General features: G+C 35.9%; 1 protein-coding gene across 2 annotated transcripts in view; it reads left to right on the top strand.

Moving 5' to 3' along the window:
* The window catches only part of LOC109033606 (very long chain fatty acid elongase AAEL008004), a 78,116-nt gene that overhangs the window by 47,066 nt on the left and 16,761 nt on the right, over positions 1-14,289 (top strand). For both annotated transcript variants that reach the window (XM_072302023.1, XM_019046295.2), the window contains exons 2-5: positions 4,756-4,860; positions 9,823-10,013; positions 11,598-11,681; positions 12,244-12,300. In XM_072302023.1, the coding sequence (XP_072158124.1) occupies positions 4,788-4,860; positions 9,823-10,013; positions 11,598-11,681; positions 12,244-12,300 (405 nt within the window). In that variant the 5' untranslated portion in view covers positions 4,756-4,787. The remainder of the gene's footprint in view (positions 1-4,755; positions 4,861-9,822; positions 10,014-11,597; positions 11,682-12,243; positions 12,301-14,289) is intronic.

Below are 14,289 nucleotides of genomic sequence, written 5' to 3'. Positions count from 1 at the left end.
GATCGCTGAATTCTCTGTGAGCCTCTATCATACCCGCCCCCTTTTTCTAAAGAGAACTCAGCGAATCATTCTCAGCCAGGCTTAACACATACCTGTCAAATTTTATTATTTTGGCTTTCAATCCCAAATGAATACCCGTAAACTGAAAAAAACGACAAAATCAACAAAAAGGCTCGAGAGACCCATCTTTACTTTAAAGAAAGGATCATTTTCCCCGGTATTAGGTTTTACACCAATATCAGGAGCTATATTATATAGGCGGTTAAAAATAAGTACTTTCCTCTTTTCTCCCACCCTCATTTTCTGCCGCGATAACGAAGAGAGCAGTAAGTGCATGCTGGGATGAACCTCGAGACACATAAAAGCATGTGCTAACGATGGCTCATATAGAAATCCACTTATTGCTCTCTTTGCTATCACGGCAGTCTTGCTCCCGCTCTCTGTATCTCTTTTGCTGCTTCTCATTTTATTCACTTTTTTTGTTATTACATGCCAACTTGGCTGGCGTAAATGGATCTTCACGAGTCTTTTTAATTACGTCTGGGTACATAACTGATATTCGCAAGGCCGCAGTTCTGCTCTTTCTCAATCCGTTGCGTGTTTCTGATATTACACTCAAGAAGTGTTTCAAGTTGAAGGTTAATGTAAGTTCATTAGAGCTAGTAAAGTTTGGAATTGTGTTAAATTTCTTACAACGAGACTAAATATCAGCATGCGTAAACTGGTCCTTCGATAAATTTTGAGACAATAATTCATCGATTAATCGATCGGGGGCTTCGAAGAATCGCAGTCATTCCAGGAGAGAAATTAATTATTTTTTTGGGGAGGAGAGAACTAAACTATGTGGATCCGTCGCAATATATCTATTCGTCCATGTATCTTAACTTGAATCACTTGTGTAAGTCAATCTGTCTTCACCAAATATGAGTACAAAATTAAAGCTGTAAAAGTATTTTATGCAGACAATACCACCAACAGAGGCGCAGAAAAAAATAACTGGTTCAAAAGACATAAATTTGATTAATACATCTATACTGCTCCGTTTGGTATTTTTTTATTTTCCCCCTTTTTTCTAACTTTTTTTATAAGTGACTTTGCTAACCTAACCTGACCCTTCTCGTCGACAAACGGGTGCAGAACGACTTGAAATGCGATTGTAATCGGTCGTAAAGCTTGATTATCAATTATTTATTGCGCATTAATTTATGCACCTTTCATCTAGTTCTCTGTGAACTCTTGGCAAATACCATGCGATTTTCGTTTTTTACGCCAAACAAATCTCTTATCTAGGTGCCTCGCCCAAGACCTGATTTTTATTCTGATGAAGATATTTTTTACTCATGATGCCTCAATTTTACATTAACAGAGGCACATTTGCTAAAATCGCATGCTGTATTAGCAACTTCTAATATACGTATCCATCTCCACAACGTAGATCTCTAAACCCTTGAGATGGACCCTTACCCTTAAAGGTGCAACCAATTCTGGGTGCGATCGATTTATTTTACCTACTTTTTTACCATTAGATCGAATATTTTAGAAAGTAGACTCTAGATCAATCATTAAGAACTATTCGTGCCGAGAATCATCTCCCAATATCTTAAAATGAAGTCAAGAGTTCTGACTTCAATTTTCCGCGGGGGGAGGCGGACCCCCTTGCCCTGGGAATGTTCCCCCAGATCCCCCACTCGGCATTAGGAAATCTCCGCCTCCTCCCCCTCCTTCGACTCACTCTGGATCCGCCACTGCCCTAGACACACTGGAAAAAACAAGGTACGCTCTACTACAGGTATGGACAAATGGAATTTTAGAAAGTCGTCAAAACGCGTAGATTTGACAGCATCGAGAGTACGACTGCGAATGGCATGTGCGGCAAATGGACGGTACGACTTCATACGTCACTCGATCGCCGATTTTCTCAGCGCTGCCTTTTCGGCACCCCGTTTGTCCATACCTGTAGTAGAGTGTACCTTGGGAAAAAAGAACACATTGGATCTAGAGTCCGGACTCTTAAAAACATCGACAAGAAAAAATACTCTTGATTCAATCGGATTTTAGCTTAAATCAAGAACCAAGCCTCTTAATTTGAGCGGATTTCCTTTTGATTCAAGCAAAAATCTGATTGAATCAAGAGTATTTTTTCTAGTCAATGTTTTCGGGAGTCTGGACTCTAGATCAAATGTGTTTTTTTTCCAGTGCATACTGTGTTGAGTCTGAAGGAAAATTATTTAGAGTTATCGATCAAACTTGGCTTCCTGTAAGAATTGGGTAGATAGTCCTCTACTTCACTCGGTTTTTCCTATTTAAATGAGAGCTATTAATTTCCGGTGGGCGTGAGATTAATCAAGCCGACAAATCCGCGATGCAGAGCGTGCTTTGCGATTTATCGATTGATCCGCCTTTAACACCCATTAAAAAGGATCGATAAACAGGTCGTTCGCAACGAACACCTTAATAATCGATCCTTCACCATAGCTTCAAACGGGGAATCGTTAATCGATCATGGATTCAGAGAGGTTTCAGCAGTAGGAGTGAGCGTAGGTATACCATGTGACAGTCCGCTGATTGCAGTGTTTGTTACCTTGGAATCATTCTTTCGTTTTTGCTTTAAAAAAAGAAAAAAAAAAAAACAGCATTCCATTTTTCCCATGCCAATTATCGCGCTACGCACGTGTGTCATACTCTCCTAACTTTATTTTGATGATAGTCTCGTAATTTTAATTATACTTCGAATATAATGGAGTTCGAGTTTTTATCAAGATAATCGGATTAAGAATAATCAGGTAGTGAGATGTGTAAGTCAACAAAAATCAAGACTTCAATCATCGGCGTTGTTAAACTTAAAATTAATTAAAACTTAAAATTTGTACTTAAAACTTCATAAATGAATAATAGTAATCAGTAAATGAAAAACATTAAAACATCCTACTGAGCTCTGTCAAGTTTAAACTGTATCATTTAAAGTGATTTTATCATCAGTGGTTTTATCATCAATGATTCTTAATACCCTCTAAATGTGTTTGAAGAAGGCCAATTTTTGAGAGGTTCCTTCGATAGAATTTTTAAATGCTTGCTTCCTCGGGTGCACTATAGTGGTGGGACAGCTTAACTAACTCCAAAGAATTTCCCGGTTACGCCAATAAATCTGAGAGTTTTAGGAATGCCTAATGAATGAAATAAAAAACCAAGCCCTGAGCTAAAGTTTAATGGCTTAGCTGCTGGTAACATGATAAAGCGATCTGACATTTCTGTGGAGCGGAAATATCAGCAATCAGTAAATTATATGCATTGTTAGATGTGCACGATTACTGGTTAAGATTTAATTACAGTCTCTGAACGTCAGAGGTCTCTCAACTCCTTATTGTATGCTCTGCGGATCAAAGTTTAGGTCCGTCCTTCAGGTATCATATATCAAATGAGGCGAGTTAAAACTCCCAGTACAAGCCAATTTCAAGAATTTACCTAACACTAATACTAAAGTAAAAACTCTACTGGCATTGTAAATTGTGACATGACGTGACGAAAACATGGACAATGTAAATAACACTAAGCCCTTGGAAAAGTCAACATAGCTCAAGTTGGTACTATAATATTTATGATTCCAGTTACAGAGGTAAATGAAATTAGATCTGATGAACGCTCTACTTTCAGGTTTGTAAATAATTATTGGGGTGAACTCTAATAGTTTTAAAATATTAGTTGAAACTGCAGACGAAAGTATTTATTTATTTACTATAGATTGCCCCCCTGGCTGTTACGCGGCTCAACCCCTCAGAAAGCGCAACAAAGGCCCACCTAGCGACCTAGCGGACCCTCGTCAGTTAAACTATACATATAGAGCAGGAAGGTACTAAAATCATATTTCCGAATATTTTTTGTTTTGTTTTTTTTTTTTTTTTTTTGAAAAAAAAGAGGAATAATTGGATGTCATTAACCATAATACACCTACACTGACTCCGGTTCGACTCGTCCAATTAGTGCTTCTTTCTGTGTTCAGTAACAGTGCGTTTACTTTGTAACGCCTTGATGCAACTATTCGTGCTTAGTAGATGCCCGCGTTGCGTTCAAAAAATTGAAGGCGCTTCAACTTTTCTCGCCTTCATATTAATGCAGTTTTAAATCATTTACATGAGTGTTGATCAACGCTGGTTTCAATTTCGCATTATCCTCCAATTATACGCTGAGTTTCACTCGATAAGCTTTTGCGGCGATAAAGTTGTATAACAATGTTTAATGTATATAAAAATATATATAATAACATAAATAATATATTGGGGGCGACTCGGTGCTGACTTCGATGTCTTATTACGATGTCTTATTACGATGTTATGTTTGAGTCAATTATCATGTTTGAAACTTGAAATGCGAGCATGATAAGAGGAGCGCAAAACTACCTAATAAGCACTTGAATTTCTTGACCTCCAAGCTCCTTTTAATCTGCAAGTGACCCACTGCCATCCTCGGTATTTCTCGAATCTTCGAGGTGTTCAAAAACACAGGATCCTAATTATAGCTCGGTGAAACCGTAAACATTTCGGCATGAATATTGCATGCGTGTAGACACTGACCATCCTTTATAAAAACCGCTGGGATTCGAATATGTGTTAATCCGGTTTGCCAAATGACTCAAATTGCCAATGGCCGTTGGCGGATAGTATGAGTGACTTCCTGAGTGAATACACTGTTCGGATTTTATGATTTTATTTTCAAGATCGCAACGATGAATATTAACAAAATTCGATTTTTATGTTCCAGGGATAGCAGTTCAATTCAAAATCACAGCCAACATGACGGAAAGACTTCAAACGACCAGCTTCATTCGGACAAAGCTCCAGACCATCGCAAGTGAAATTATCAGAGGTAAGACTCTTCACCAACTTGTTAATTAGCCAGAATTGGACTATTGTTCGACTTGGGTTATTTCTGTTTCACGGAAAAATACAAAAAATGGAGTTTGTCTTGCGAGAAAAAATGCGTTTACTGAGAGAGTTGTGCAGCATTAAGATAGCAGACTTTGTACGCATCGGGAGTAATTTATTATTTTTTCCTCCTAAGTGGAAAAACTGAATTTATTAGAATAAATGGCGAAATTTTGGAAAATAAACTCAGTCAGTCTAGGCGTTCTCTTAAAAATTTTAATGATGATAAAAATTAACAGGTATTGCTAAATCTATCGGCAAGTAAATGACTAGTTTCTGTTTGAAAAACCAAGTCACCGTCAAATTAAAATTTGAAATTTGGTTTTGACTGCCCCCCCCCCCAAAAAAAAAAACGAGCACTTATACACGCACACGCACCCTTGTTAGAAATTTCGCTGAGTATATCATTTCATTATTCTCACGTGTGAAGATCAAGACCAAGAAGATGAATCAATGTTAATCCAATTTCCGGGTCGGTCTCAAGTCTTAATTTTGTTTATTCCGTCTATTCGACACGCATGTTTGAGAGTCTTGTTAGAGAGTCTTCCGCTAAAGCACTAATGTATAACCGCAAGTTGCCATTTTCCCACAAGCTATATGGAGAGCATAAAAACCACTCAATTAATTTTATGTAATTTTAAAGCGAAGTAGCGAAGCCACTATCTCTGGCTTTCCCATAAAAACACCTATCTGCATAAAGAAACCAATGGCATACGTGTTGCCTCTAAATTGAGCGAGAAATTGTGGTTTATTATTGCAAAATGAAGTCTAACTATCGAGTGCTATTTGAGGAGAGGCAAAAATATTGTTACCACAATTAGAGTAGACCAGGAAGAAACTGCGAGCTTAAACAATTCACTGTTTCCACGTCCTCTTCATTTATAAGCCTCCTTTCCAATCACAATCTTCCAATGTATCAGAAAAATTCCATAAGAGGTCTGTCTACCGTGAGAATGGAGCCTGTGCCTAACTCTGAGACTGTTCTCTGACTGAAATTCAAATCTGAATTAATACTCTTGAATTTTATTGCGCTGATTACGAGCGGAAAAATTTGTTTCTCCGTTAGAGTTTATCAATAACATCTGTATTGAGGAAAATGAATCGATACACATTGACCTCACATTCTAGCATTTTGCATACTTTATTGGCTTTGATAATCGCACAACACTTGCTATTTTTCCCGTTGGAATTGCTACGGTCTAAAACTGGTAGGATAAGATGGGAAAGGCTGAAGAGGCACCATTTTCCGCCTTTTGCACGTACTTTTTTGAGGATGTAACAAAAAAACAAAATATTAAAAAGGTAGATCAAGGACAAAAATTGAGTGTCCGTTAGGTAATCCTCGAGTAGATTTTTATTTCTATGGTTTCTTTCTCTATAATCATTGAGAAGTATTCAAGAGAAAAATATTGTCGCAAATCAACATTTGATAATTTTTTTATTTTAAATCACTTCATCCCCCGAAATTTATAGTGTGAACTGGATCCAAAACCGAAAATTTGCAAAGAGGGGGGGGGGGGGGGTGAGATCAACAGTTTTAACGTTCAACGTTCATAAGAATTCACATTTAAATAAAGGCAGGAAAACTGGACGAAATCTATGGATGTATTTATGCTCAAATGGCTATGTAAAAACGAATTAACTCGAACTGTTCATGAGATTTCTGCGCTTCACAACTCCTTCGGATTTATAATTCATGTGTACATAATATAAATACGATCCTAATTTGCTGATACATGCGGTTAGTCGAACTGATGAAAAATAAAACATTGCCAGTTGTTAAATCGGATCACAACACCTCATAACTAGTGATACTCACATATTTTCTCACACATTACATGCTTTTTTACTCAAATATTTGTCCTTTTCATTGAACTTTAGACACAAATGACAATAAACGGGAATCAACCGATACCCTCCCTGATGACATTCCTGGTCATGATTGCTGCAACGTTGCCAACTTTTTCTTTTTTTCTCACAGGCGGGAGCAAATCGGGCGATGGCCCAATTATCGACCCTTTCTTATTATAGAAGAAAATGGAAGTGCATAATTTGTAGTCTTTCTTAAAAGGGAGGATAAAAGGGGAAAAGAGAAGGATATATTGACAAGACAAAAATTTATAACGCGTAAAAAGACTGTAATTATACACATTTTTCGCTAAATTTAGCGTCTTATTCCGGTTTTCAACACACGTCTGATATTGGAAAAAATTCAAAATCTGTCATTGGAAGATGAGAGAGCTAGAAAATGAAAAAAAAAAGATAGAGGGAAAAATCCAGTTTTTTTCCTATTGATTCCATACTTACCCCTTCACGTGTGAACATAAAATCGCTACAGCGACTACGATAAGAAGTTATCGCTTTGTCTATAAGTTTACGGATCTTTTAGCGATCACTGCTCGGAATGCGCAAAATTTTCGCGGTGTATATTAATCAGCGCACAGGCTTATGTGGAAAATCCCCGTCCGGTCTGTTGGCCGCCCCGATTTATACATGTTGTTTGACTACCTACTCTAAGCTTGGTTGGTGGGCGCATATCAAGCATTCCTCACTTCGGTTGTTGATCCTCGTAAAGTTGTGAGACTTATTGCAGGCTAATAGTTTTCTCCTGAGAGCTCCTGGAACTTTTCCTAGCGACCTGAGCAACCCTTGTGGAGTTCGTCGTGACCGTGAAAAAATGAACTAGGTGCCGGTGCGGTGATCAGGAAGGCTTCAACTTTCGTCGCGTCGGCGTGTGTTGAGCTTTAAATTGATTTTTAGTATACCTACAAAATGGGGGAGAAGTTTGTCTGAGCGGGCGCGGCAAAATGTTGTCTACATTTTTAACAATAGACGTCAAACGTGTCAGCAAAGCTACCTATTGTATTTTTTATAACAACAAATCATAAAAATAGCACTTAATTATATTTGTCAGAATCAAAGCGAAGGATTAAAACAGTCGGTTCACCGGATATAATTTTTTTACGCTAGGCATAAGAAAAAATAATGGGAAACACTCTATCCTCTTTTTTAATGACATCAGCCTTACATTATTTTTTTAACACACCGACTAGACTGGTCAATGATGGACCAAAATATCTAAATAAATTCATGAGACAAGAAGGGTAAGGTAGGTACAACCGCATACCACATCGGACTAGAAATCTTTTAATTTTTTCACCACTTAGTGGAAGAAAAAAATATTTCCTACCCTCCGTGCTCATCTATCATGCGATCAATAACGCTCTATTGACCGTCAGCAAACATTGTGCATTCTATCAAATTTATTATCTTTTTTTTTGCGTTACCTGCCGTGCCATTGAAGAATGCCACCAGCAAGTAGCCACTGATTTTACGTCGATCTGGCTCAGATTTTTTGTAGGAAATAAGAAATTCTTTGAATAGATGATAGGAGTTTTGACGGCTTTATACTGAATCTTAAATGCATTTTGATAGTGGGCTGGTTGTACTGTTTATTTTCAGAAATTGATATTTATAAATAAGTAAGAAATTAATAAAAAAAAGAGTTTAAAGAATCATCTTTGGTGATTAAAACTATATTTTTTTTTAGTACTAGACTTGCGGAGTTCTTTCTATTAATAAGGTGTTTTATTAAATTAATTGTAGTGAAATATGTGTGATTTTCAAATTATTTCTTACATTAAAATATTGATTCCCTCGATTGTCAATTACTTTTACGTAATTTTTTTAAAATATATTATTCGAAGCTGGTTGAAACTGACGAAGTGTTATGGATTAACTTTTGAAAAATTTAGATGATTCCTTGTTATTATCAAATCCACTAATGTTACTCAGCATACAAGTATTCAATGCCGAACATTCTAGCCTCATGATTTATGTCTTACAATGGCACCTTTACTACTCAAGCGGTAAATAATATTTTAAGATGAACTTGGATTGAATAACTTGGTTTTTATATTTCAGTTGTCGGCTATAATGGCGGGAGTGTTGAACTTATTCCTTTCGCGATGAGGATGGAATTTAAAGAGGTTGTTTCTTCCTTATGGCGTGGATGAAATTTCAATCCGTCCCCTCTGCCCTCTCTTGTTTTGATGAAAAATAAAAATAAGAAATGAACAAAAAAATCCAAAGAATGAATAAATTTAAATACAGTTGAATATTGACCTGAACAATTACATTACTATCGCCATATTGTTTCGCTATCGTTCAATTCGATGTAAAAATATATAAACAAAATAAACATACAGCTGGTCGATAAACTGGTTAAAAACTGGGTTACTTGGAATGAAAAGCGAAATGTATGAAATTTAAATTCGTCCCCTCTCATTGTTTCGATGAAAAAATCATAAATAAATTTAAATGGCGATCAAATTAGTCACTGTTCCATTTAATTTAGAAGAAGCAGACAACTTGTTGACAAACCGGTCAAAATTAGGTTACTTCTGATGAGGTAAAGTAATAAGTGTGCGATTTGAAGCAAGGTCATCAAACCTGAACTGATACTCCGTTGCTCAATGTTTGGCTGCATCTCTTACATTGTTTAATCGTTGATTTTTGTTTCAAAAGGCGAATTTTCCTCCCATGTCGTAAATTTCGATAACACATGCCAAAGAGGGCGAAAAAAACGATCCACCAAGAATAACTTTTTTTTTGTTTGAGTCACAAAGTTTAATTTGGACTATTGTGTGGAAAACCTTTTTAAGAGAGCATCATGCTTCAATCACTCCTTAGGGACGGAAGTGGAGACCAACCCCGAGTTTTCCGATTGCAGCCTCTGTTCAAAAATGAAAATGAAAATCTCTAACATGGATTGAAAGGCTCACTCTATCAAAATTTTCAGACAATTTTTTCGAAGACTGATGCATACTTAAAAGGTTTTTACTTATTTATTAATGATTTATGATTTTATTTTATTAATGATTTATGATTTTATGTGTTTCAGATGAAGTTGTAGACAAATGGTTTTTGATGGACAACATATATCCCGTCTTAGCTCTCGTCATAGCTTACCTAGTTTTTGTACTCAAAGTAGGACCTAAATTTATGGAAAATAGGAAACCTCTCAATATTAAAGGAATAATTCTAGCTTATAATTTCTTCCAAATGATGAACAATGGATGGATCGTCTATCTTGTAAGTACTTGATTTGAATTACTCTTCTCACTTTAGTGCTTAGACTGAAAATGAAAGAAAAAAAAAAGAAAAAAAAAGAAAAAAAACATTGTTAACCCCTGCTAACCCTTGTCGATACTGCACACCAACTGCCACAATACACCAGGTATGGTTGGTGTAAGTTCCAATTTAATAAGTGCAAAACACAAATTTAGTCAGTGCATAACACTAACTTCTTTTTTCCCATGGCGTGAATATTTTGAAAATAAACTTTTAAAAGTTTATTGTCAGTGAAAAAATACTTGTGCAACCTTTTTCATGAAATCGAAGTTCATGGATTCGCTTCCTTATGGATGCTAATCCTAAAATACCCTTCAAAATCATTCGATATTTCGTACGTTCAGATGTATCAATACCAAAATTACGTACGAATTATACTTCTATCAAAAGAAACTATGTATGAATCACGGAAATCTTACATGCATCGTTATTTTTTATTTGATTCAATTGTACTTTGTTCCATTCTATAAAATTATAAGGATAATGCGTAACGCATAACGCCTGAGACGATAGGCTGGGAGGTTGAATCGCGAAGCAGTCAGGGGGCATAGCCCCCTAATTCTATTCTAAATCTAATGATGAAGAACACCATAACCCCACCCTTTGTGAGAAAAACGGCTCTTTTCCTACTCCTGCGTTCAAGTCTCTGACGTTTTTCGTTCTCAGTGAATTTCAAGCTTTATCTAAGCAGCATTAAACAAACTAAATCGTATACAAACCTTTTGACGGCTCTAATCTTCTATGTTAGGTTGCTTATTCCATTAAATCATAGGGGAGAACTCGTCTCTCTAGGCAATGAGAAATCTGGGAGTTTCCATCAGCTCAGGAGCGCGGCGTGTTCCTGTAAACGTATTTGCCTTCATTTAAGATGGTAGGCAAAAGGAGTTCCCATGAACATCAATTTTGGTATCTGAGTGAGAAAAAGGAGTACTTTTATAATCGGCCATCCATTAAAGCGGCGTGTTAGGAAAACATTATTCCCAAGTACGGCTATCGGTTCAATTTTGGCCTTGGTGTTCGGTTCGTGTAACGGCTCTCTCGGTTCTAAGATCCGTATCCTCCGTTCATGCAACCGAGTTTTCTATATTTCGATTTGGTTTGAAAACTCAGCTGCATGAAGAGATGATACGGTTCCTAAAACCAAGAGAACGGTTCCATGAACTGAAATGTACGGTCATTTTTGGACACACCGGAAAAAAACACATTGGATCTAGAGTCAAGACTCTTGAAAACATTGACAAGAAAAAATACTCTTGATGCAATCAGATTTTTGCTTAAATCAAAAGGAAATCCGCTCAAATTAAGAGGCTTGCGGTTCTTGATTTATTCAAAAATCCGATTGAATCAAGAGTATTTTTTCTTGTCGATGTTTTTAAGAGTCTGGACTCTAGATCCAATGTGTTTTTTCTCCAATGCATGATACATATGACTTAAAGTTCACATGACTGAACTTTAAAAGGAAAGTAATGTTATGTTCACTTTCTTTATTTTATTTCACCTTATTTTTGCCTACTTTTCATGTATCTTTCCTTTTTCTAATTCCAGTTATTCACGACACCCGGTGCCATATCGCATTTAGCTCAAAATAAGTGTGCACCAATGGAAAAATCTAACCCTCTATTTTATGCCGTAAGTATACTCCTTGCCTTTAATTCTAATTTTTAAGAAAGCATTTGGACCAGCTTTGAATAATTTTACTTTTTCTAGGTACTCGATGCAGTTCATTGAAACATATAGCATCCAATAATCTGAAAAATAATCCCATATATTTTTACAGCGAGTAGATGGATTTTAAATATTAGTTGCAACATCAGTATGCAAAGTCATTGTTCCGTCTCAAGTAGCTTTGTCAATACATTATTGGTATTTTGGAGTCACAATGATAATTTTTATACAATTCTTGACGTTCAATTGCATTTATGACTGCATTTTGTTACCATTTAAACGTGTCCAGACAAGTATGATGAGAAGTAAAAATATTATTTTAAATTCAATCAGACTTTAAAAGCTTCAACAAATCAGTGTGTTTACTATTTGTACGTCCTCTCAGTTTCGAAATCGGATTTGCTTTTCATATTCATGATCTTCGATCTCAATGTCGATACATGATTACCATTTGCATCATATTAATCCTTTCACGTTTCATAGATGATGAATGTCATGATAAACCTGTTTCATTTTTCCGTTTTAGATGTGTGCAGGTTCCTGGTATTTCTTCATGTCTAAAGTTTACGATCTTTTAGACACGGTGAGTTCGACACTTATTACATTTTCTCTCTGATTTTCCTTCACGCCCACCTTCAATCAAAATCCGCCTTGCATCTTACCACACGACATATTACACACACGCTGCAGCCTCATGATATGTGTGCAATATTTTCATCCGGAAGCTTTCAATAATTTCCTTAACTTTCGAGCTTATTCAATTTTTGTTAGTAACGTATTCATAATCATCTTTTAAAATTTGCAGTGGGAGTTTCTTTTGCCGTTCAACTTTTTCTATACTTACCAAATAATAATTAGTACCAAAAACTCATTTTAAAAATCAATTCATAGCTCGATTCCGGAATTAAACTACATCAACGTGCTTTTCTCAATCCCATCCTCACCTCTGCACTAAAATGTTATGCGTTTTACCACTTATACGATGTTACATTCTGATGTTACACATTTAGTTGCTTTACTTCTTGCTGAAATAAATTAGGGCTGTAGGTTAATCCGACGGCTTGCCTTAGGAAAGGAACCCCGCCTTAATAGCACCCCAAAAAACGAGTTTGCTTTAAAAACGCTTCATTTAAATTTTTAAGAAACACACTTTTAGGATTTATAAAAACATTTTTTGGTGATTTTTTTTAAAAATAATAATAATAAAAAAACTTGGGAATTTTTTAGTCTAGAATACGCATTTTAATTTTTATTTTTAAGGAAAAAATTAATAAAAATATGTCACAAATATTTTTGAAAAACTCAGTTTAAAACACCTTTAACTGATAAATAATTATCTTCTTATACACTTCAAAAATGTTTTCATTAAACTTAGAAATGTTATCTATTAGAAAGATTGAAAATTCTTCAAATTTGTACATAATATATTTTAATGACTTATGAACATTTTAAAACTGCATATATGTCAATGTCACCATGTTTTTATCTTCTAAAAGTTTATAGCTGTCTCGGGCATATTTTAGTTTTTTCCCGTGTTTAAAACGAAAACATCTGTGAAAATTTCAGTATTTTCAGAGGTATTTTAAAAACATCTCTCAGGCGATATTATAGTATTAGGGTTTCATAAATTTAAAATTAGTTTAGGATAATATTTTCACCTGCGTTACGTGATTGACCTTTGACGCGAGCTGGTGAAAAATACGAAAATTCAATGATACTCGAGTGATTGGCCTTTAAATTATAAATAGGCCCGTTAGGTTTTTGCCGGAATAATTTCCCAAGAAATACTCGACGCACAATGTTCAGCATATCGTACGTTTAGAAGAGGATGGAATCTCAATTCGCGTTGCAATACTTTAAATTCCGGTATGCTCCACACCGCAATGGGTTTGATCTTTTTTTGTACTCACCCGAAATTCCTCAGACTTGTTTTTTCCCAGAAAAAAATAGTTCCTCGATTCTTATCATGTTCAAATCAATGATCATTTCGGGCGAGAAGCAACACGTCCGTGAACAAGTCGGCTCATTAATTCCCTTGAGAATTCCACCTGGCCGAAGACGTTCCGAATTCGGAATAAACAATTAATAATGCGCATAATTCATCAATACATGAGTTATGAATGAACTGATGCAGTGGCGTTGAGTGATGCGTGTATGCACACGCCCATGTGATTGTGCTACACATTACGCATGCTCCAACCTTCGAGCGTAACTCAACTTCCATTTGCCACACTGTGATCAAGAACAATGAAATATCATGTTCTACACTTATCAGAGGCTAGTCAGGTTTTTTATGAACGGATAAGAAAAACAATAATACTTATGGATACTTCATGGAGAATTTTGAAAAGAAACTATCCGCTCCAATGGCATGTTTCAGCCAGACTAGAATTTGAAAGCTGTAATCGAAAGATTCATATCGACGGCAAAATTGAAAAAATGCGGATCTCAGTCACGATGTATCAAAATTTCCGCTTTTATTTTATTTTTGAGAAGAAGACCAAACCGACATCATCGCTTGAAATTTTCCCAGAATGTTCTTCAAAGGAAGAGGAAAAATCGCCAGAGTTTT

This window comes from Bemisia tabaci, chromosome 6 (assembly GCF_918797505.1).
Source record: "Bemisia tabaci chromosome 6, PGI_BMITA_v3".
NCBI classification, from domain to species: Eukaryota; Metazoa; Arthropoda; class Insecta; order Hemiptera; family Aleyrodidae; genus Bemisia; species Bemisia tabaci.
The sequence above is the reverse complement of the archived record's forward strand: the minus strand, read 5'-3'. Positions and strand labels throughout refer to the sequence as shown.